Here is a 25407-nt window from a genome sequence, read left to right on the forward strand (position 1 = left end):
ATGTCTATTTTAGATACTGCTAGTCATTATAAAAGAACAAAGTGTGTGATATTTAAGATATATCTCTGGCTGTAGTTTCTTTTGCATGAAGAAGGAGCAGATGCTATGAAAATCCTAGCACCAGCTCCTTTGATGAACAGAAAGCAATTCCATGGAAACACTCTGCAGGTCACTCATCTTAGGTGCCCCAAAGGCAGGGTCAGGAGGGAAGGGCAGCAGAGATCCCGGAGGGCCTCCTAAATCTTGTCACACCTTGCTGAGTTCCTCCAAAGGCTAGAAAGAAAATTCGGAAACAAAGCAAAGGCTCGATAGATTGTTAATTTTAAAGCGCCTTACCACTCTGTGGATTCACCTGTTTCAATAAAAAACAAAACCAAGATAAGTTCGTCCACAGGGCGGAAATAAGCATCTGCTTTGGGCAGTACAGAGCTGGCATGAGCCAAGATGAAACCATTTAACCGAGATTCGACTGCTGTCTGCATTTGCCTTCTATGTCTGCAGCGGACTTACCTTGAGATTTTTAAAATCAGTAGATTAGACCACGAAGCAACCGTCCACTGGAAGAAGCACCAGAGGATTTACTACTTTAAAGAGCTAAGCATAGTGTGCGGCATGCTTGCAATCCCAATGCTCAGAAGCCTACAACTGAGGGTGAGTTCAAGGCCAACCTGGCCCTCAACAGAGATTGACTGCTTTAGGTACAAATAAAAACAAAGTAACTTTTCAACTATTAACACTTTTTTAGTGTTGTAAAATTTAACATAAGTTTTGCCATTTTAGCCCGGTATGATGACATGTAGTGGTAGTCCCATTGTTCAGGAGTCTGAGGCAGGAGGATTACTACAAGTTCAAGCAGCCAAGTCCACATAGCAAAACCTCATCTAAAGAAAAAGGGACCATTTTTGCCATGTTTATAGTGTATAATTCAGTAGCATTATGTACACGAACTATCTATGAATCACTAATGGTATCAATATTTTCAGAAGCTTTCCAGCATCCAAACAGAAACTCTGTACCTATGACTCAATAGCTTGCCAGTCCCTCCTCCTCCCAACCCACAGTAACCTCTCGTATCCACTCCCCAAGCACAGTAGTTTGCCCATTCGAGATACCCCATACAAGTAGAATCACGCAAGAATCTTCCCTTTGTATCTCCCTCTACCCTGTAGCACAGGTCAGGATGTCATCTCTTCTTAAGGACAAATGGAATATTCCACATTTTGTTCAATTACATGGTAATGGAAGCAAAAGACCTGTTTGCCAAGGAGAACACTTCCACACCATCTCAGAGCACGCAGCTTAGCTTCTTATTTCTATGAATGTAATTACTTCATGGTCTTAGAAACCTATGACACATACATATTGTACAGCTTTGTGTGTAATGAGCTCTCAATGCTGAGAAGGATATGCAGTAGAGAGTCTTAGAAAATACAAGAGCTAGAGAGGTGGCTCAAGGGAGAAGCATTCCCTGCACAATCGGGACCCGAGTTTGAATCCCCGCAACTATGTAAAACTGGGTGTGGTGGTGTGCATCTGTGATCCTGGTGTTCAGTTAGCCAGATGGGAGGAGGAGGGCAGATGAATCACAAGTTCAAGTGCCAGATAGCTTAGCATATGCAAAGGCAAACAATAAAGAATGTAACTCAAGGTGGGAGCTAGAACCAACATCCAAGGATTATCCTCTGTCCTACACACACACACACACACACACACACACACACACACACACACAAAGTGCACATGTGCATATGTACACACACAAAGTGTACATCTGCATACATACACACACATACACACACATCCTATATATACAAAGAAAAAGAAGGTTTTCTGAGTAAAAGGAAAGGCAGTAGCCCTTCTTGATCTCAGGCTTTAGCAAACAAAACCAACCCCATTCTGTTTTGTTTTGATTTTTCCCTAAGTCCAAAACTCTGAGCAGCCTTTGCCCAGCAGGGAACGCCCACCTACCATCCCCCCCTCCACACTCCAGCCCTCCTCTTAAACTTTGCTTGCAACAGGCAACCATGATTAACGTCCCAGGGCTGCAATGGAGCTGCTGGGACTCACTACACTTGCTCTCCTGGTTTTTGTGACTTGCCTCAGCCTCCTTTCAGTGTGGACAAAAATGCGCCATGGGGGGAGACTGCCCCCGGGCCCAACCCCACTTCCCATTATTGGGAATATACTGCAACTGAATCTCAAGGACATCCCTGCATCCCTTTCCAAGGTAAGGCGCTTCTTTCCTAGGGCATTTGTTTTCAGGTTAAGCATTCATCTCTCGGTTCTGCTCAGACTGGCTTTCCCACTGCCTGCTCACATAGGCTTATCACACAGTCTCTCTGGAGGAGTTCTTTTTTTTTTTTTTTTTTTTTTTTTTGGTATTATAGAAATGCAAATAGTCCCATCTTTTTAGAGCGGGATCCCTTCAGAACATATAGTGAGGGACCTCCGCCTACCTGGAGATAATTAGTTAGCTTCTAAGCAAGAAGATTCTGGATCAGAACATATTTGAAATGAAAGGCCAGCCCCATTAGTATGTAACACCAAAAGGCAAGCTCGGCAAACGTAAATATGTACATTAGTATTTTATACTAAACTCTCCTTCTAAAGAGGTTCTCTTCCCTTTCCCTCTCCCCTCTCCCCTCCCTAACACTCTCCTGGAACAGCACAGCTTGGCTGCCCTGGCTGTAGTTGTAGTGATAACCTTTCTCCATAAGTTCACTGTGTGACAATACATTCTTCAAGATGGAGAAACTGCATAAAAATTTCTCTGATTATAAACCTTTGAACTCAAGAATTTATTAGATGAACAGATTAGTCCATATTTTATGACAAGATGCTTTTCTGATCCTGAGAATATTAATGCCCAATGATATAAAAATCCCCCCCCTTTGACTGGATTGTTTTAATAAGGGCGACTGAGACCGAATGAAACCACGTTTGCTATAGCCAACAGCAGTGCAGAGAAAGGAAGAAGCAAACCTTTGATATCCTTTACTTTTAAAACTATATTTTATTACATTCACTTAGTTTCTGAGTCCATGGATGTGTGTTTCTGGGCTTGAGAGCACATGCCAAGGACTCGTGTGGAAGCTAGGATGTACCTTGAAGGCCTTGTTTCTTCTTTCCACCAAAGATCTAACACAGTCATCATACTGGCCCAACTTTACCCCTCCCCTCAGAGATTGGTAGATGACTTTTTTCATTCATTAATTAATTTCCTTCACAATCCAATGGCAACTGCCCCTCCCCCTCCTAGCCCCTCCCTCCAGCCTCCCCTCTCTTTCTCCTCAGAGAAGGGGAGACCACCCATGGATAGCAACCTGCCCTGGCAGATCAAGTTACAGTAGGACTAGGGAGAGCCCATCCCTGGCTCTATCAGTCCTACTCTGCTACAGTTGCAGACAGAAGCCTGATGTAACTGTCACCTAAGGGGCTTCACCCAGCAGCTGATGCGGAGACCCACAGACAAACATTGGGTGGAGCTTGGAGAATCTTGTGGAAGAGGGGGAGGAAGGATTGAAGGAGCCAGAGAGGTCAAGAACACCACAAAACAAACCAACCAAACGAAAAAAAAAAAAAAAAAAACCAAAAACTTACAGAATCAATTTATCTGGGTCCCTAGGGCCTCACTGAGACTGAACCACCAACCAGTGTGTTCCCTGCACACATGTAACAGACTTACCAGCAGGAGCTGTGTCTGGCTCTGTTCCCTGCCTTCCGATTGCTTTGCCTTAACTGAGCTGCCTTCTCTAGCCTCAACAGAGAATGCACCTAGTCCCACTCTAACAGTGAGTTGTATGATGTCATTGAACCCTAGATACAAAGACTGTCCCCGCTCCTGCCCATGCACAGAATCGCCTGTTTACAGCCCACACAGGTGGAATGTGCTTGTTTGTTTTTATAAATGAGGAATCAATTAATCATTATCATCCAGAGTTCAAAGTTTACATTTGAGTGCTGACCGTTTGCTCTCTCTGGACTTGGACACATGTATAGCAGTATGTGTCTGCCCGTAAAATGTCAGAATAGTTTCACTGTCCTAGAACTCCCTGTGTTGCCTTGGCAACCACGGCTCTCCTACTGTCTCCAGTTGTGCATTTTCTAAAATGTCATATAGATGAGTCACACACCAGGAAACCTTTTCCAGTTGTTTTCTTCTGCTTAATAATAAGCATCTAAGACGTCCTCCTTGTCTGCCATGGCTTAGCAATTATTTCTGTCTGACTCATCACAGTCTGTGTATTCATTCACCCTTGGCAACTACACATAGAACGGCTATAAACATCCATGTGTGGGTTTTTGTGTTGTCCTAAGTTACCAGCACTTTGGAGGTACCAGGGACACACGATTGCTGGATCATATGCCTAGCTGTGTAAGAAATTGCCAAATAGGGCAGTTAAAGCCATAAAGTTAACCCGAGAAAAGTGTATTCTGCACGAAATGAACAAAGTCCAGTACTCCGTAACAAAGGGTGCTTAGCAGAGTCCAGGCGTATTAAGGAGGTAAGTGCAGAAAACGAGCAGGAGTCAGCCATAGTGCTAAAGTCAGAAAAGTGGGTGTCGTGATTTTGTGAGGGCTGTTGGAAGAATGTTAGGACATCAGAGGCTTTAGATGGAGTGCTGTAATACATCCTATGTTTTAACTACAGAGCTCTGTGGACTTGTAGGTAGGGGTAGATTGTAAATATGCTTAAAAAGAGGCAGGGTACCTGTGTAGCAGTAATCTAGGGGAGATGGCGGTGTCTTGAGCTAACAGAGGATGTTAGGAGAGGTGGCTAGATCCAACTATATCTGGGAGACAGCAACAGGGTCTGTTCACAGGCTTGTTGAGAGGTCCAAGATAAAATACTAAGAATGGTTGCTAAGTTTCAGCTCTGCAGGTTGCTACAAAATAAGATGGACCATGAGATCAGGCGTTTGGTTTGTTTGTTTGTTTGTTTGTTTGATATTAGGAAGGTAGAAAATATGAAAAGCTCAGTCTTAGTGATGCTTTTCAAAAGCCTACTAGTGATTGTAGTCAATATGATTGGCAGACAATTTAATATATATGAAACTTAAATGTTGTGGGATGAGCCCAAATTTACATTTTTAAAATTCGGGAGACAGAATGTACTTAAAGCCATGAATTTGGATAAGATCATATGGGAATGGGGAGACTGGAGCATAATCTCTACAATAGGGTCAGCCAGACAGAAGTCTCAGGAGAACTAAACAGGAGGAGCCAGCGAGGTAAAATATCCACCAAGGAGTGGGGTGTCCTGAAACCCAAAGGAAGGATACAATAATGAACTATGTTTAACCATGTCAACACCAGTGGCTGGCCCAATCAAATGAGACAGTGAAATAAAACTCTTAAGGGAGCTTTAGGAAAGATGTTTTCAGTACAGTAGTGTAAGGGTTTGTGTTGAGGTTACAGGAAGGAATGGAGGGGGGGTCAAGATAGCAGATTTGACAACTTTTTATAGCTTTGCTGTGAGACACTGTATTTTGCACTATTGCTTCAAAAATGAGAACCCAGTGCACATGTTGGGAAGTTGCCTGTCCTCAGCATGGTGAGTTGTTTATAGAAAACTATGCACATGGGCACAGGTTCAGGTGAGTCAGCAGCCGCTGATGTGGGTGCAGATGGAAACTTTCCATCCCCTCCATAATCTCTGGAAGCTACAAAGAAGAGTCATCACCTCAAAGAGGGGTTAGGAGAGGAAGGCTAGACAGGCTGGCCCTCTACAGTACAGCAGGACTCTCTACAGCAGGTAAACTTCATCTTTGGGAATACAAAGGAATGCTATAAGATGTCAGAACACCGTTTGAAAGGAAGCTGGGAGGTGAGTGGAGTTATGGGTAAAGGAGAACAGAAAGGAAAAGAACAAAAGAGAAATCCCAGGGAGCCAGAGGAGAACAATGAAGGAGTTGTAACTCCTGTGAGCCTCTTAGAAACAAGAATCACAAACAACAATGCAACTGTCTTAGTTAGGATTTTATTGATGCAAAGAGATACCATGACCAAGGCAACTCTTAAAAAAGGCATTTCATTGGGGTTGGCTTACAGTTTCAGAAGTCAAGTCCATTATCATCAAAGCAGAAAGCATGGCAGCTTGCAGGCCGTCATGGTGCTGGAGGAGCCACGAGTTCTATCTTGACACAAAGGCAGCCAGAAGGAGACTGTCTTCCACAGGCAGCCAGGAGGGGGTGTGCTCCAGCATTGGGCAGAGCCTGAGCATAGGAGACTTCAAAGCCAGCCTACACAGTGACACTCTTCCTTCAATAAGGACACACCTCCTAATAGTGCCACTTTCCCATGGGCCAAGCACATTCAAACCACCACAAAAACCAACCAACCAACCAACCAGCCAACAAAACTGTTTTACTATACTGGGTCATAGGAGGTCATTTCTATGCAGGTATATAATACACTTTGAACACACTCCTCCCATACCTCACTGTTCTCTTTCTCTCTCCTCCCCAGCCCACTAATCCCCCTTATCTCCGTGAGCAGTTTCATTTCTTTAATGTCATCTGCACACATAAGATTTTATGTGTCTGTATAAATGCGGAGCTCACCAATGAAAGAAAGCAGGCTCAAGCTTTTAAACGAATTTTTGAAACACAAATGCACATTTAAATATCTGCTTGTTGGGGCCGAGGAAAAGCTTTTGTGGTGAAGGGCTTGCAAAGCAAACTTGAGGACCAGAGTTCAGATGCTTAGAACCACTTATACGGAGCACAGTGGTGTGCGTCTGTAACCGCCATATTCCTACAGTGAGATGGAGGGTGGAAAGGTGACTCCCCAGAAGCTTGTGGTTTAGATAGCCTGGCAGATACAGTACTGTGGCAAATGACAAAGAGACTCTGCCTCAAACAAGACTGTCCTCTGACCTCCACACATATGCTCTGGAATATGCAGTCCCCCACATATTTGTACACAGATCATACATATATCATATATATAATAAATAGATATATGTATATATGCACACGAGCTTTCTATAAGTTTGTTGGGGGGATAGAAATGTAGGTCAGAGCCACAGACATGGTTTCCAGCCTCAATTAACTTTACTATGACTATTTCCAGTTGCATTAGTTTTCCTACAATGACATAGCTCCATTCTTCTTTCTGACCGAGAAAAAAAAAATGTTTTCTTCCGTGTGTATACTACATTTTTCATTTAATATAAGTGGTGCCACCTTTTAGATCTTTCACTATGTTGTTTTATTAAGCTCTTCTTTGGTGTCCAATACCACATTCTTTATCAATACCATAGAACTGGCTATCATTTGGCTGTTCCTTTTTTAAAAAAAAACAATTCACTGTGTACAGTCATTGCACATCCGCCATGTCCACATGTCCTGTACTACATAAGGACATTTTCATTCATGGATAGAGTGTGTGTTGGATATAGACTACCCCAAATGTGACTGTTTCTTTCCTCTCCCTTCTAATAGATTTCAAATTCTACAGTGGCTCCTAGGGTGCCTGGTGTCTGCAGCAGCCCTTGCTCACTAAAACCTGACCAAGGTTGCGTGTACAAATGAAGAAATAGAGTAGACAGGATACTTAGGGTTAAATTCCTAAAATGTGACTCATGGAGCAAAGGCCAAGGCCTGTGCAAAACTCAGTTACAAGCTTCCAATACAGAGATTTCACAACACCATTTACACAAGTGCTTCTGTCTCCTTCCAGCTGGCCAAAGAGTATGGGCCTGTTTACACTCTGTACTTTGGATCCTGGCCTACTGTGGTCCTACATGGCTATGATGTGGTGAAGGAAGCGCTACTCAATCAAGGAGATGAGTTCCTTGGGAGAGGACCTCTGCCCATTGTCGACGATAGCCAGAAGGGACATGGTATGTTTCAAACCAAAACTCAGGTTAGCTTCCATTGATGCCTGGATATTTAGGGGAAAGACATCTGATCACTAACTTGTTCCATGTCTGGTTTGCACATAGCAACTAACCACATGCTTGCAACGCTGGGATGGGATTCCAACGCAAGTGACCCAGAGTCATTACAGATACCTCAGGTGACAGGCATAGTTCCCAACAAGACTGACCTCGCTACAAATGCCAGACAGACCCTTAGAAGTGTCAGGTTACTGGTACTTCCTATCAACTAGCTAAACCATGACTGCTTTTGGTTTAATTGTTTGTACAATAGTTCATAGAACTTAGAAAGGTGCTAGGCATGGTTTCGTTACATAGTGAGAAGACTTCTCAGAAGGATCTTAGAGGATCACAAATGCAGAGAGTTTAAAAAACGAAGCACATTGGGAAGCTCACGGTAGCCTTGGTGTCCAGACTGTAGCCTGAAATTTCATTACATGAGTTGTGTGTGTGCGTGCATGTGTGTGTACGTATGTGTTTGTGTGTGTTTTCATGTGTTGGTGTTTTTGTTTGTGTTTGTATGTATGTGTATGTCTGTGTTTATGTGTGTATGTGTTTGTGTGTATGTATGTGTCTGTGTGTATGTGTCTGTGTGTATGTGTTTGTGTGTGTATGTGTTTATGTGTATGTATGTGTTTGTGTGTATGTGTTTGTGTGTGTGTATGTGTCTGTGTGTATGTGTTTGTGTGCATGTGTTTGTGTGTGTGTGTATGTGTGTGTGTGTGTGTTTGTGTGTCTGTGTATGTGTGTGTGTAGCAGTCCTCTGTCATCCTTGCTTTTTACTTTATATTTTGAGACGGCATCTTTCGTTGAACCTGGCGCTTGCTAATTGGCTAGATGAGACCAGTCTGCAAGCCCCAGGAATCCTCCTGTCTCTGCCTCCTCCCACTCCTGTGCTGGAATCAGAGGTGTGCATTGCTGCTGGGATGTACTGGGACTAGTTCAGGGTCCCGATTCTCATGCTTGTGGGGTAAGCACGTCAATAACTGAGCCGGCTTTCCAGCTCATGAGTCTCCGGTCTTAACTCTATCCCCAGAGCTTCCTCTATCCCCTGCATCCTCCCAAGGTCAAAACCAAGTGACATAACCTTTTCAACTCCCTCATCTTGGAACTATTCAGGGCTCACACTGAATTAGTTCATTAGCATAAACTAGGGCATGATCTAGAATATCTACAGTGAGTAAAACAAAGGCTTCTTATACCCAGAAAACACATGGGATTCAGAAACTCCTAAAAGAAAAAAAAAAGTGTAAGATTGATGTTAAGGTGATACATGATTGGACAGTGGAGAGGTAGGTGGAGAAAAGGTAGGAAAACGGAAGAGGGGGTGGAGAGAAAAAAGAGAAATCAAGATGGAGCTGGAGAAGGATGAGCTGGATCCTGGTGGACTTAATTGGTGTTAGGTAGCTATGAATATTTTAAAGGGATTTTATTGGTCTTTTAATCTCATGTAGAAGGGCAGTTTGTATCTTTGCCCATTGGATATAATCATATTGTGTAGAGCATTTGTGGACCAAGAATTTAGTACATAAAACAACCATAAAAAGCTATCAGGTTTGAGAGTAATGTTTGTGCTGGGCGGCAGTGGAAAGGACCAGGCCGGGGCAGTTGCATCCACCCAGGACAGAAGCAGCAGGGTGGGCGGAACGAACCTCCTGGGAAAGGAATCGTGGGGAGAGTACAGCTTGCGAACTGTCTGATGGAGTCCGTGTGGTCGGCTCCACACTAGAGCGGCGTCCTCGGATTGAGACTGCGGGGGCGATAAGACCATACGGCCTCCTTTTTATTATTTACTTCAACAGACAAGGATGAAGACCAGGACATAATTTTATTTACTACATATTTGTACAGTGCCTCTGAGATGAACATCAAGTCAGCCTAAGTTACCTGTAAATTAATTCTGTGAACATGGCTGAGCTAAAACCCATATGAGGCGCTTTTATAGCAGGAGCTGTTACTCAGGGATCTGGAACTGGAGAGAAGCAGTACTTGGAGTGTCACTTCCCATGGGGAGGGGGGAGTGGTAGCGGCAGCTAACAAGGTCTAGAACGGGCAGGTACCATGAGCTAAGCAACAACGTGGACAGTGGAGAAGAAGGGAGGATGGAGATCAGCCTGTGAGTCGCCATGACAATCCCAGTCACATTCGAAGTCTCAGAGAGTTTATCTCAGTGTATTTCAAGACTTAGGCATGTGCTACACAAAGCTTTATATGGACTGAGTGTTGTACAATAAAAGAAGAGCCAAGAGTCTCTCTTGAGTCATTTAAAATGATAAACTTCGAGTCCCAGATAAAGAGCAATGATTCTTTTCAAAGTGTATTACGATTCCCTAGCGACATATAATGATACTGGATGGTGGTTGTACGAAGGGATTGAGTTTTGGGCCACCCTCTCTCAAGATCAAAGTACATCCGTCCAAATAAAGCAGCAGCCAAGCCACCCTTTGGACAAAACAAGTTGATTGCATTGGCTGTTTGTGTCCGTCTCTGTTAATATTCTTCATTTTCTTTGAGACTATAATAAAACTACATCATTTCTCCCTTCCCTTCCTCCCTCCGAAGTCTGCCATATACGTCTTACTCTCTTAAAAATTCATGGACCCTTTTCTCATTAATTGTTACAGTCATTTGTTGTGTGTGTGTGCGCGCATGTGTATTTGTGTGTGCGTGTGTATGTGTTCCTAAATAAATATAACCCCCTCAGTCTGAATAATGTTATTTGTTAATATCCATTTTCCAGGCTGACCACTTGATACTGGATAACCCAAAATGTTTTTTGAGGGGAAGATTATTTCTTCTGTTTTCTGCATTCCTTAGTTGCCTGTAGTTCTTTATGCAGTCTTGAGGCCTCGTGGTCCCCATGCCCACCCCCGACCCCCCCATCCATGTTAGCATGTTCACTGATGCTATCACAGGGACACCTGTTCTGGTTGTGTTTCTCAGCCACATTGCTAAAACGTTGTGAGTGTGACTTCTGACATTCCTGGAGACACAATCTCACAGAAAACTCCTGGTTCCACCCACTCTTTGAAATCATCCCTGAGGTTTAGGTTCAGAATTGTGTTGTGGGTACATCAGGTAGGACTGGGCTTCACAACTCTATACTTAATTGGTTGTGGCTCTGTAATGGTCTCTGTCTGGTGCGAAGAAGTGTCCTTGATGAGGGTTGATAACTACACTTATCCGTGGGTTTCAGCACAAATGTTGAGATTGCTTTTTAGGGATTATGATGATTTAGCAAAATGCCAGGTGTAGGTTCTCCCCCAACAGCCATGATTTCTCCAGCCCTGGGGAGTAGGTAGCTTTCTGGTACCACTCATGAGCTCCCTCTTGCTGAAGAGGTAGGTCTTAGTCCAATTAGAGAGCTGTTGGCCACTATACAGTTATGTATGCCGCTACCGCATCCTTAGGGGTATCATTCCATGTTCGCTGTGATGGTTCCCACATAGACGGGTATACTGTTGATTGTCTCCCTTCTTTGGAAGGTGCCTTCAGGTACCATGAAAGCCAGTCCTCCAGGGAAGAAACTCAAATCAGTTCCAGCTCAGGAGCTTCTGGGCTTCTCTGTTAAGTTTCGACTGGAGGTGGGAGCAGGTGGCTGGATTGAGCTGAGGCAGGGGAAAGGCACTGACCTAAAATGTGCAGGTTTTGCAAGTCTGAGAAAAATCAGCTTGCAGTTTTTCTATAAACTTCCCGACTGCCCCTTACCTGTGTGCAGCGGGAAGAAAACGGTGAGCTCTTCCTTCTCCTACCTTCGGTATTCTGAAGACAAACCTGACAAACCTGCCATTAGTTAGTGCTTTTCTTTCCCTTGTGTCTCAGTTCCCTACTTCTGCCATAACGAAGCACCAATAATTTGGATGGTTTAAAACAAAACAACCTTGTCCCATAGTAGAGATTAGGAGCGTGGAAGAGCATCCATTTCATCCCTGCCCCCAGCTCCTGCTGATTTTTCTGGCAATCTTTGATACACTTTGGCTTGTAGCTACGTCACCTGTGTTCTCTGTGTTCTTTACGTCACCTAGGTTACTCTGTGTTCATGTTCATGTGACATGGTGTGTGTGTGTGTGTGTGTCACATTGGGTTAGGGACTATCCAGTGACCTCATTTTATCTTGATTAGCTCTGTAAAGACCCTGTCCAAGTCAGGTCACATTCACTGATACTGGGGGTTAGCTTACCAAAGTATTTTAAGGGAAGGGAGCAATTCAGTGAATTATATTTTGCTCAGTGGAGTATCTGCTGAAATTCTAACTGGCTTTCTGTTGCCTTTGAACAAATATAGTACTGCTGCAGGTTGCTACAGTGTATCTATAACTTATCAAACTGTCGAAGTATTTCCTGGTAATTACCACCTCAATGTTTTCCTTACCCCTTTGCCCTTTAAACATTTATATCGTTGCTAGAAGCAAACGCTCAGATCTTTTAGTTTACTCTTTTGATCAACAGAATTAGTTGCCATTAGTTGGCTGAGGAATCAGCTGTGGTTAACAAGATCCCAGAACTTCGAAAGTGAAGCCTTTGTGTTACTAGAACAGTTGGTGCCGGTTAGCTGGAGCTAAGAAATTAGCAGTGATTGGGACCCTGGCACACATATAACAGAGGACTGCTTGGTCTGCACCAGAGGCCCCAGGAAAGGGGGAGGCCTTGGGGGGGGAGGAATGGAATGAGGAACTGTGGGAGGGGAAACTAGGAAGAGGGGACAATAGCTGGAATTGTAAAATAAAAACAAAACAATAACTTAAAAAGTGATGAAGAAAAGAAGAGGAGGAGGAAGAGGAGGAGACCAGCATCACTGAGGTGAAATCTTCTGGGAAGCTCTGTGAGAGCACAGAGAAGCTATGATCCAGAGGCAGCCATGGTTGTACCTCATGTTGGGAGCTGGATTTAGTCATGTGCAAGAGTCACCCAGGGGGGTGCTGGTTTGGAAGGTATGAAGAGAGCAGCAGAGGCCTGAGAGGAGCCTCACAGGCAGGAGTCCAGACACAGTCAGGCCAGGCGAGAGAAGGCCATTTGGAGGTTGGTTTCTGTGATACAAGACACGAGCTGTTCTGGTTTTTTTTTTTTTTTTTTTTTTTCTGCTCAGGGATTGTTTTTAGTAACGGAGAGAGGTGGAAACTCATGCGACGCTTCTCCCTCATGACACTGAAGAACTTTGGGATGGGGAAGAGAAGCATTGAGGAGAGGGTTCAGGAGGAAGCCCTCTGCCTCGTGGAGGAGTTACACAGAACAGAAGGTAAGACCTACAGCCTGGCCCTGATCCTTGCTCCTCCCTGAGGTGGGGGGGGTCCCTTGGCCCAAGGCCTACCATCCAGAACAGGAACATCGTCCCCAAGGCTGTGGGTTGGGGTTCTGCAGTACCTCAGGTGGAGCCACATTCCAACCCAAGGTACTTCACTAGGTGTACATCTGGACAAATCAGTACATTTTTTGAAGCTGCATTTTCATTATTAAAAAAAAAATCAGGCTGCGAATCAAACCCAATAGAAAGATTTTAATGGCTCCAGTTGCATATGTAGCTAAAGATAGCCGTGTCTGGCATCAATGTGAGAAGAGGCCTTGGGTCCAGGGAGGGCATGTTTTCCCAATGTAGGGGAATGCCAAGGCACTGAGGTGGAGAGGGAGATCAGAATAGAGTGCACCTTTGTGAAGACAAGTGGAGGAAGGGGGGGTGGGAGCTGGGTGGGAGAAGGGGATAACATTTCAAATGTAAATACAGGGAATACCTAATTTAAAAAATGAAAAAATAAAATAAAATTACATAGCATCACAAAAAAGATTTTAATGACACAGGAGAAATCTGTGATTTGCACAGATCAATGGAACATACTAACAGCATATGCACTGTATATGATAATATATGTGTGTTAATTAAGATGACTAGAAGATGCTTACATCCCAATAAAGGAAGTTTAGAGGAATAAGCTATACGTAAATACTTGAAAAGAGGTCAGTTCTTGAAATCCTAATTTAGGATCACTAGAATGCTTGTTGTTAAGGCGCTGGAACTGTAGCTCAGTGACAGAGACCTGACTGGCATGAGCAAGGCCCTGAGTTCAATCCTTAGCACTGCCGTCAAGTGTCAGCGTTGAAATTCTTTCCCCCACCAGCTCAGCCCTTTGACCCCACCTTCATCCTGGCCTGTGCTCCCTGCAATGTGATCTGCTCCGTCCTTTTCAACGAGCGATTCCAATACAACGACAAGACATTCCTCAAGCTCATGGATCTTTTAAATAAAAATTTCCACCAAGTGAACTCCATATGGTGTCAGGTAAGACCTGGGTTCTACCTGTGTTTGTCACGGTCCTCACTGGTCTCCCGGACGCCTCCTGTGCAGTCACAGGCTCTGGGTTCCCTTAACCTATGAACAATAGCATCCTTCCATCCACATTTGCAGGGTAAATGAGTAGCATCTAGCGAGCCACTGGGGAAGTTTGCCCTCTCTGCTTGCTCCAGCTGGTCTGTTGGGAATGTGGCTCAGTCGTGGATTCTTGCCTAATGTTTGTAAGGCCACGGATTTGATGCCCTGAGCTGCAAACTAAAGACAGAAAGGAGGGAGGGATCCCAGAAGGGCTTTCTCAGTCTCTTCCATCGACAGCCACTCGGTACGTTTCCACTCCCCAACTCTGAGGTGGAGCAGAGGTCGGACAAGGCACAGATGAGAAAGACAGTCCTCTTTGCATGTTGCTTACCCTCCTCTCCTATTTTCTAGCCACAACACCCCTCATACGTGAATTACTGACAACTTTTTTTTTTGTGTTTGCTTGCTTTCGTTTTTAGATGTACAACCTATGGCCAACCTTCATGAGGTATATTCCTGGAAAGCATAAAGAATTCACAAAAAGACTTGATGATGTTAAAAATTTCATTCTAGAGAAAGTGAAGGAGCACCAGGAGTCCCTGGACCCTGCCAACCCTCGGGACTACATCGACTGTTTCCTCAGCAAGATTGAGGAGGTACAGGGTCCCGGGAGGTGGGGATGGGAGGAGAGACCTCTTTATGTATTTTAGCTCTCGTGAATATGCAAGAAAGTAGTCACACATGAAGGCAGTTGTGATTCTGGTACTGTATGGATCGCTAGATAAAGGACTTGAAACAAAATCACTCTAAATAAACCATAAGTGATGTCAGGAATACCCAATAATGGCTGTTTGGTAGCATTTGTACTTGGACCGCTACTGAACCGGAAACAATGGGACTGGAGAGAACAGTATGGTCCCATAGTCACATCTAGAGCTCCAGATCTCTGAAAACCAGAGCTCTGAAACTTAGCACTGTCCACGTTAAGAGTCCCTCAGCTAAGCCAAACAGTTGGGAGGCAGAGGCAGGTGAATCTCTGAGTTAGAGGCCAAGCCTGGTCTACAAAGTAAGTTCCCGGGGCTGCCAAGACTATACAGGGAAACCCCCGACTCAAAGAAAAACAAATAGAGTCCCCTAGCCAGCTACATGGGTAAGAGGAAAACACCAGTTGACTCTATCCTGAGAGCACATATTTCCACAATAAGTTCTACTTCCCGGGAGGGATGACATGTCTAACCAGGTTCCCTAGAAAAAATGTCTGAGGAGAGGATGCTGTACTTCCATTCCCCTGAGTCCCCTGACCTAGTCAAGGTATTTATGCTTATTTCAGTTACTAGGGTCCCCACAAGGGCCTAGTCATTCCGATGAACGTTAGGGGACCATAATCTCTGGGAAAAAGAAAACCGTCAAGGTGTGGCGTACACACCTTTAATCTCAGCACCCACCAGGCAAAGGTGGGTAAATCTCAGGGTTTGAGGCCAGCCTCAGAGCAAAGACGCGCTACTAACAATGGCGGGTGTTACAGAAGAGCCGCGGAGCTGGGCAGAAGGGAAGCCGGCCAGTCACGTGCCAGGGACCTCCCTGCGCTAGGCTCAGAGCTTATCAAACTAGTCTCTTTCATTAAATACTGCACCGGAGTTTATCATTCACCAAGTGTTTGCGTATGTGGGGCATTGTTCTGAGAACTTCCTGCCCATTGACTCTCCAACCTCTGCCTTAGCCTTAGGAGGCTAAGGGGAGAGATGCCAAGTAACAGGGCCTGGCCACAGGACTGTGTCTTGGCTAACCTGAGATTCGAGCCCAGAAGATCCAGCTTCAGGACTTACCGCTCTATTCCAATAGCACAGGATCTGAAAGGGACCGTGTAAGGAGTGGCCTCTTGTGTGGGGTTTGAGGAATCGGTTGCCTCCTCTTTAGCTCACGGAGCCCATAATCCCATGCGCCTGCAGGAGAAGCACAATCTCAAGTCTGACTTCGATCTGGAGAACTTGGCTATCTGTGGGTCTAACTTGTTCACGGCCGGCACCGAGACAACCAGCACCACCCTGAGATTCGGGCTTCTGCTCCTTGTGAAGCATCCTGAGGTGCAAGGTACCCTGGGAGGGGAAGGGGGTGAGGGCTGCCCTGCCTCCTGAGAAGGGCCTTGCCTTTGAGGAACAGAAGTATGTCCCGTGGTGCTGCTAAGGAAGAGAGGCGTTTAGGAATGAAAAGACTCTCATTAAAATTCAAAAATAGAACTTATGATTCTCAACCTCACCTGTCAGAAAAAGAGGCAAAAATGGAGCTGTAACTGAGCAAAAGATGTCACATGTTCCGTGCTGAAGCCACTCTCGGACCTGCCCAACACTGGGCTGTGTGATTGCACACGACTTCTCTCATCTTCTGGGCTTCTATTTCGAAACTTGAAAATGCACCAAACCCCTCATGGGGGATTCTTAGCTCTGATGGAATTCTTCTTTTTCTTTTTCTTTTTCTTAGCATATACTAATTACATATAATGATGGATTTCATTATGCCTTTACATGCATGTATACAATGTATATCGATCCTGTTTATTTTACATGCATGTATACAATGTATATCGATCCTGTTTATTTTACATGCATGTATACAATATACGTAGATCCGATTTACTTCTCCCGCTTCCCACTCCTTTGATCCGGGAACAGGCGAGGGAACAGGAGACTGGGTGGCCTACCAGCCGCTACACTGCTGAAGGAAATTCTCCCTCCTACAGCAACCACTCACTTATAGATCATCAGTTGGGTCTTAATCATGAATTTAAAGTAAAATTCAAAGGATACCACCCTCAAGCCATTTCTGAGAGTGCAAGCGGTAGGAAGTCAGTATTTACTTCCCAATGAGATACAGTTGCCGTCCCCACAGCAGGTATGGGAAAGTGAGAGATGGTGATAAAGCCCCGCCCAGCAGCATAAGGATCAAACATCTCCCCTCTGTGGCTGAGTTGCTGGGAATCACGTGATCAGTGAGGACCACAATGACAGTAGTGCACATTCCTGCCCCAGCCTTTGTTTCCACAGCCACATCTTTGGGATTTGCAGGAAAACAGGGCTGCCTAGCAGTACCCCTTTGAACTCCCCAAACCCTTTCACCCCCTACCAAAGCCTTCTCTGGGCCACTTTCCATCACTCCTTGCAAGTATTCCCAGGTCTCCCGAGGATATAGGCCTGAGGAGCCCACACCATGTCTCTGCAGCCAAAGTTCATGAAGAACTTGATCGTGTGATTGGACGCCACCAACCCCCCAGCATGAAGGACAAGGTGAAGCTGCCCTACACTGATGCTGTGTTACATGAGATTCAGAGATACATCACTCTTCTTCCTTCCAGTCTGCCCCATGCCGTGGTCCAGGACACAAAATTCAGACAGTACGTCATCCCCAAGGTTAGTTGTGTTTGGAAAGGTGATGGGCAGGGAGGGGATACCATGGTACCTGCAGAGAGTTGAGCAATGGCTCTCAGTTCTGGGGCTGGAAGAGAAACAGGTTAGAGTCACCAAAAGAACACAAAGAGCCACGGATACTCTGTTACTTCTGGGCCTTGTCAAGGGCCTTGTAGAATGTGGGAAGCCTGAAGCTCTCCAGGCCCCTTCCTGCATTCATGTCACACGCGTTAAATGAGCAGAGCCTGCAGCGTAGAAGCTCGCCTGAGTTTTCAAGGTGAGTTTTAAAAAGGGCCTCACTGTGAAGGTGCCATGGCTCCAAGTTGAGCAAATCATCGCCTTTAATCCCAGTTTTCAGTTGCTGCCAAGCGATTGCTGTCCTCAGTCAGGGATGCAGTAAGCCTTCTGCGTTTACATCTAAAGGGTTCAGTGGACCATAAGGCATAGAAAAGATACCAAATGTGACAAAAGACACTGCCAAACTCGAACCCTTCCTGTCTAGTCAGCTGACATGCGACTGGACCTTGAGCAGGAACACTTCGGTAGTTAAAACCAGGATATACATCACAGGAAAAACTAAGGGGCTCAGTGGGTGAGGGAGGGCACTTGGTGTGCAAGCGCAAGGACCTGAGTTCAAATCCCGACAGCCATGTTTAAAGCCAGGCACAGCACACATGTGTAACCCAGCACTAGTGGGCAAAGGCAGGAGGGCACTGGGTCTTTCCTTATGTTTTAATAGAACGAGTCCTCACTACACTGCCTAACCTGTTGCCATCTTTCAATCCTTCGGCCTTAATCCTTGGTGTGCTGCGAAGACAGGTGTTCACTGCAAGTCTAGCTAAGAAAACCTTCATTAAAAAAAAAAAAAAAGAAAAGAAAAGTTACAAGGTGAAAGTACTCAGGGGTAAGCAGAAAGCTTGCAAAAGTTTAAAGACTTAAAGGTATTTTCAAGTATAGAATGCTAAACTATACAATTTTTAGTCAAAACACTTATTCTGCATTAGACTAGGAAAATAAGTTATCTACAAATAAAATTACATGTTTATATTACATGCATGAGATGTATTTATATTAACACCTAAAAATAACCATATATTCCCTTGGATCCAAACTAAGAGAATTCAATTCTGATATGAAAAAATTTTTAAATATTTAAAATAAATTATAGGAGCTAGGCGGTGGTGGCCACACCTTTAGTCGCGGATCTCTGAGTTTGAGCCCAGCCTGATCTACACAGTGAGTTCCAGAACAGCCAGGGCTACACAGAGAAAAACCTGTTTGAGCAATAAATAAATAATAAATAAAACACAAATCCACAGTTTAAAAATTTATTTGTATACTTTATTTATTTTTATGTACGATTATTAGGGTGAATAGCATATAGAATACACCCACAGAATGGAATAGACTAAAAATTAAAATGATAAGGATTCATGTTTTAACTTATTGTAGTATGCTGATGGGATGTTTCTTTGGAGACAAGGTTTCACTACGTAGCCTTGGCTGACCTTGAACTCACTGTGTAGTCCAGACTGTGGAGGAACTGCCAGAGGCATTCTTGCTGGTACAGTACCGAAGGAAACCTCTGAAGAAGGCTGGGTGACCGCAGCGCCAAAGGTCACTGCTCCAGAACAGCATCCTTACTGCTAAGACCTTTGATTTGTTTAGATTTTCCTGAAAATAAGAATTTCTTATATAATTTTTAATAAACCAAAAGACTTATTCAGTATTAGGCTTGAAAAATTTACCTTACAAATAAAGTTACATGCTTAGATTATTATTTTAATATATTTATACTAATATAATAAAATAGATATAATATAATATATTAATAAAAATAACAATAGATTTTCCGGAACCAACTAACAGATTCCAATTTTGATATGAATTAGTTATTAATAATTATTATTTTATATAATAGATTAAGATAAATGTATATATTTAAAAGCAAGATGTTGAGGCAGACACTTATAGCCCCAGTATTTGGCAGACAGAGACAGGAGGATCAGGAGTTCAAGGCCAGCCTTAGTTACATACTTAGTTTGAGACTTTTTAAAGATGCTCACTAACCATGGACATTTAAAATCTGCTGTTTCTATAAAGTAGAATATTGCACAAGCTACAGAATACCACAGGTTCTCTGTGGAAACAGTGGGCCAAGCCCATTTCCATTTCATAAGGTGTCTCCCAGAGGATGACTATAATCTGGTAACAGTGACCATATCAAGCTAGAAGCCAGTGAAGAATCCGTACAGGAGGTGGGGAGGGACCAGTGGGATGGCTCAGCAGGTAAAGATGCTTGCCGCCAAGTGATGACCTGAGTTCGGTCCTGGAACACACACGGTGGAAGGAAAGAGCTACCCTCTGACCACCATGTGCACACTACAGCAGGAGGATGGAAACAAACAGATACACTGTCGAGGAATTTTAACCCAGCAACATGGCTGCTCTGATCATACCCATGGACCTTCTAGGTCTGTGATCTGGCAGGAAGGCAGACTGGCCCTAAGTTCAGTCCCAAAATATGAGTCTAAGGGGCAAAGTGACAAATCAGAGAAAAGTTTGACAAAATGAGTCAGAGATAGGGCACGCCCAACTCTGGGGAGAAAAGCTATTTAAGATCAACACTGGGAGAATAAAGGGAGGCTGTGCAAAGCAATTCAGTGAGAAGCTGAGAGGAGCCAAACTGAGTCAGTGAGCTTGGAGAGGAGTTTGAGCCAGAACAGCAGAGTTGAACCAGCCAACCCGAGCTCAGAAAAAGCTAGAAAGGGTGAGCTTCTTCAGCAGTAAGCCTCCGAGATGACAATTACATCAGGCAGAAAAAAAAAGCTACCTTTACAGTAAATGTCAATAATAATTTAAGGGAACAAGAGAGAAACATTTTTACTTTACAGTCTTCTGCTCAGTTTCGCACTGCAACGTCATTTCCAATTCTTGCACAAACGCTGAAGGAAACTGGAGGTAAAAGTAGAAAGAGCTAGATTTTGGCCAAGCTGGGTGCTCCAGACAGAGCCTGATCCAGGTTCCAGCTGCGCTGCTTGCCACAAGCAAGCATGTCTCCTTTCTGATCCTCAGCTTCCCTGTTTAGATAACGTGAGCCAAAAAACCATCCTCGGCGCTCCGTTGGCATGAAAGTTAAATGAGGTTTATAAATAGCTCAGCACAGTGCAGGGCAGATTCGAGGCTTCCAGTATAAACAGTGGCCACCATTAGCATTTTGCCCTCTAGCTGCAGTTGCTTGAACATTCCCCACTCACACCCCTTCTCTACCAAGGGAACCTTTGACCTTTGCTAAGATAAGTATACACATGGAAACATTTTCGGGTGATAAATCACACATGTACTTAAAACCATTTTGCTATACGTATAATTTTACAATGTATTAAAGACGGCCACATTTGGCCACTAGTGAGCTCGGCGTACTTTTTAGTCTTACATGAAAAATGAGATGTGAGTTGTGTATTTGGTCCTGTAGGTGGGAGAGCATCTCTGGTGACTTTCAGAGTTCACTGGTATTTTGATCTTCTAACTGTCAATGCTGAGCGTACCACTTCGCATCAATGTTCAGCACAAAGAAGCAGGAGAATGTTTACTGCTACTTCAGAAGTTATTAAAAATCCTTCCCTAATTTGAAACCAAAACCGCTTTAGCAGTTTCCTAATGGCACCCAAGTCGGTGACTCAAACAGCAATTTTTAAAACCAGCCATCCTTTCTAACACAATTTAAGGATACATTAATTTTAGACTTGCAGGCGGAAGGAAAACAAGGCAGAAACCTGAAAAGTCTTTGTTTTCCATAGTTAAAACATCGTTTCTAAGAGCGCAGGAAAGCTGTGTGTGCGGAAGGACTGCAGGCCGTAGCATGCAGCGATCTTGCATCTCAGCTGAGGTGTTTCAGGACGTGTTCTCTGGAGTTGTGTGGTGTGACAGTGTGGGGCACACGTGATGTTCAGAACAAGACTGCAGTGAAGCCACAGGATGCCACCCATGCAGGGAGCACCAGAAATACCCCAGATTCCTTACGTGTTGGATTCTGATTACATTTTTTGGTCCTTGTGTGTTCAGAAACTCGATACTGTTGCTAGCTCCTGTACATTCGCCACCCTGGCAGCTTGCTTTATATTGCTTCGGTAACACTGTGACCGAAAGGAATTAGGGGAGGAAAGAGTTTATTGACAGTTAGCTTACATATCCCAGGTCACACTCCATTGAGGGAAGCTAAGGCAGGAACTCGAGGCAGAGACTGAAACCATGAAGGAACACTGCTTACTGGCTTGCTCCTCATGGCTTGTCCAGTTTACTTTCTTACACACGCCAGGACCACCTGTCCAAGGGCGGAGCTTCCACAGTGGGCTGAGCCTCTCCACATCAATCATTATTCAAGAAAATGCCCCATAGACTTGCTTACAGGCCAGTCTGACTGGAGTACTTTCTCAGCCGAGCTCTATTCAGGTGACAAGTTGACAAAAAACTAACTAGGACACTCACGCTCATGACTCTCTGTGGCTCTGAAACCCACAGTCTAAGAGGCTAGAATCTAAGCATCACAAAAATCCTACAAGGCCTGTTTTTATTACCCCATTGTGATGGTTTGTATACGCTGGGCACAGGGTCTGGCACTATTAGAAGGTGTGGCCCTGTTGGAGTAGGTGTGGTACTGTGGGGTGGACTTTAAGATCCTCTTTCTAGCTGCTTGAGAGAGGGCGAGAGAGGGAGAAGGAGAGGGAGAGAGAGGGGGAGAAGGGGGGAGGGGGAGAAGCCTGGGGGCGGGAGGAAAGCAAACAAGCCAATTGAGGCTAAAGCTCCAATGTGTGTTCACTGTGAGCCTCTGCCTCCGATTTTCAGCAGCTGCCACTCTAACCAAAAAGAACCGTCATGATAGGTAAGTGTGTAGCAGTTGTAACCCGAGACAGTCGTCCGGGAAGCACATGAGTACTTTCTGCTAAATCCGAGTTACTCAGATTTAACAGCTAACTCGACGCAGAGCACCTCTGGTTCTCCATCTCTTGGTTCCAGGGCACTGCTGTATTCCCGTTACTGTCCTCCATCTTGTTGGATCAAAAGGAGTTTCCCAACCCAGAGAAGTTTGACCCAGGACATTTTCTGGATAAAAATGGCTGCTTCAAGAAAACAGACTACTTTGTTCCTTTCTCCCTTGGTAAATATGCACGTTTCAGGCTTCATTGAATTAGGTCTTAAGTGACCCACTGATGATCAAACTGTCCTAACTTCCCAAGTCTAGAGACATTTAAGTCTATATACCAGTCACATCAGCTAAGTCACCCAAAAGCTATTTTGTGGCCAAGAATGCAAATTTTTACAGAAAACAGACATTAATTAAATTCCGATGTCACCTATAGCCTGGCAATGAAGAAACTCACTGCTGCAAATCTTGTCTGCTGATTTTCCTTTGTAATATTAACTTTTCTAAAATATCCCAAGATAAAAATGTCTTCATTTAACTGTTATTATTACTAATAATATTAATTTTATGATTCTCAGAGCCAGAGTCCATCAAAAAAAAGTCATCATCTTCTCCAAATTTGGCCTCCAGCCATGTTTACTGGAAAGTCATAAAAACCACTTGGCCTTATCAGCCTTCATTCCTTCTCAATGTGGGTCTGTGTGTTTATGTGATTATCATAAGCAGTTTGAGGAGCTGTAGTGATAAACCAGTTGTCTTTAGTTTGTAAGACCCCAGGTTTGATCTGTAGGCCTGCAAGAATAAATCAATACACAACAAATCAGCAAGTTTAATATGCGTGGTTTCCAACTACAATAATAATAAATATCCAAAATAAAAATTCCATAAACTAGAAGAAGAAAGGGAAGTAAAACTACCTGCAATTTCCCATTATCGAGATAATCACCCACTCTTACCACAGATACCTCAAACAGTACCATGCTATATGTAATGCACAGGTTGAGGGTTTTTATTATTACAAAACGTGGCTTATTCTGTAATAATCTGCTTTTGCACAGTATGCTGCGATAAAAGACAGTAAATAATCTTCCACGAAAACCTTCCAGTTGCATTGCGTAATAGACTCATAGAATTTGCTTAACCAGGTCTTTATAGAGCCAGGTCTAGGTGTCACTCAGTCCCACACTATCATGAAAAAGACACAAGTGCCAGCTTCACCGCCTTGCTAACTCCTTCAGATAACCCCAGGGAAGTGCACTGAAGATGAATATTTCTTCAGTGTTTAAAAAAGTTTTCAATTTTTTTTCATTTTGTGTATATGGGTATATATGTGCATGCAGGGGCCAGAAGAAAGCATCAGGTCCCCTTCAACAGGAGTTGGGGCTGTTTGTGAGCCACCATGTTGGTGCTGGGAACCTGGGTCCTCAAGAACAACCAGTGATCGTTACCGCTGGCCCATCTCTGGCCCCTTGAGTGCTCCCAGGGGTTCTGATGAGTATTTTCTGTGGTGTTCAGGTTTCATTTGCACATAAAGAGAGCTAATGCGGTGTGTTCTCCTTCCAGGGAAGCGGTCCTGTGTGGGCGAGAGTCTGGCCCGTATGGAGCTGTTCCTGTTCTTCACCACCATTCTGCAGAAGTTTTCCCTAAAGACTCTGGTGGAGCCAAAGGACCTTGATATCAAGCCTGTTGCCACCGGGCTTTTCAATTTGCCACCACCTTACAAGCTGTGCCTCATTCCTAGATAAGAGTTTACCCTTTTAATCACGCAAATCAAAGTAATCGTTTCCTTTTTCTAGAAACACTCTCTTTATGTTAGGTGTGCCTAGGCCAGAAGCATCATTCACTAAAAGCACTGGGCATTTGTTTCAGTTTAAACATCTAGATCTTCAAAGCGTTCGGGACACAGGCGGCATGTCTATGTTCCTCACCTGCTCTATAAGCCAGGCCCCAAGAACAACTGACATCAGACGCACGGGGCCCTCATCGGACATCGCCTACAAGTAGCCGCGCAAGCTCTTCTGTGGCTTTGGAAATAGAAACAGAATAGTTTCTGTCGTTGTTTCAACAGAGAAGTTAATCTAATGGCCTACACACATTGTCCTGGTCTCACTTAGAAGCATTTGTGTGGTTTGTGTCACATTCACAAAATAAATTCTCACCCCAACAATAGTTTTTTTTTGTATGTTTGACTTTATCTCAAGTCTCAAAAAAAAAAAAAAATTCCTTTCTTTGGCCTGTAATCTACAAGAAGATAAATAGCAGACTCCAGTGGTAATCCCCTGGCCCAGAGCTCACCCTGCTCCTCCATCTGTCTGCAGCCATTGTGGCCCAAAAGAACGTTCTTAGAAGTTAAACTACATCTAGGACTAAGGCGCAGACGTTCGTGACTGGGCCCTCTTGACAGACACAGGGGTGGAACCGGGGGCAAGAGACAAACGCCGGCACCTTGCCGAGAGAACAGCGACCACGCAGGAGAACAGCAATGGTGGCTGAGATGAGGTCAGTGCAGCAGCTGCCACCAACTGGGTCAAAATCCAACAGGCAGACCTGACCACTCCGGCAGCACTGGAAACGAGAGGCCCTGTAAAGACGGAGCTAAGGCAGGAGAATGAAAGGACAAGCCACCGACTGGAGAAAATGTTCTCCGAGGACACGTCTCATAAAGAATGATCACCTCAAACATTCAACTCTTGAAACTCAATTTGAAATTGAAACGGAGATGGGTAGTGGTGGCTCATGCCTTTAATCCTAGCACTCCGGGAGGCAGAGGCAGGTGGATCTCTGAGTTCGAGGCCAGCCTGGTCTTCAGAGTGAGTTCCAGGGCAGCCAGAGAAACTTTGTCTCAAAAATTAAAAAAAAAAAAAAAGAAAGAAAGAAAGAAAGGAAACAAATTAAAATGG

General features: G+C 44.3%; 1 protein-coding gene across 1 annotated transcript; it reads left to right on the forward strand.

Moving 5' to 3' along the window:
- Positions 1–2047: 2047 nt before the first annotated feature.
- LOC308417848 (cytochrome P450 2C44) lies at positions 2048–24268 on the forward strand (the record flags this gene model as incomplete). The annotated part of the gene is made up of 9 exons (XM_080913142.1): positions 2048–2227; positions 7684–7846; positions 12968–13117; positions 13992–14152; positions 14662–14838; positions 16132–16273; positions 17399–17586; positions 22600–22741; positions 24071–24268. 9 exons carry the CDS (start codon positions 2048–2050, stop codon positions 24250–24252), a joined length of 1485 nt encoding a protein of 494 aa, XP_080769268.1. The 3' UTR covers positions 24253–24268.
- Between the last annotated feature and the right edge of the window lie 1139 nt (positions 24269–25407).

Source organism: Micromys minutus (assembly GCF_963924665.1).
Source record: "Micromys minutus genome assembly, chromosome: 2".
In the NCBI taxonomy this organism is placed as follows: domain Eukaryota; kingdom Metazoa; phylum Chordata; class Mammalia; order Rodentia; family Muridae; genus Micromys; species Micromys minutus.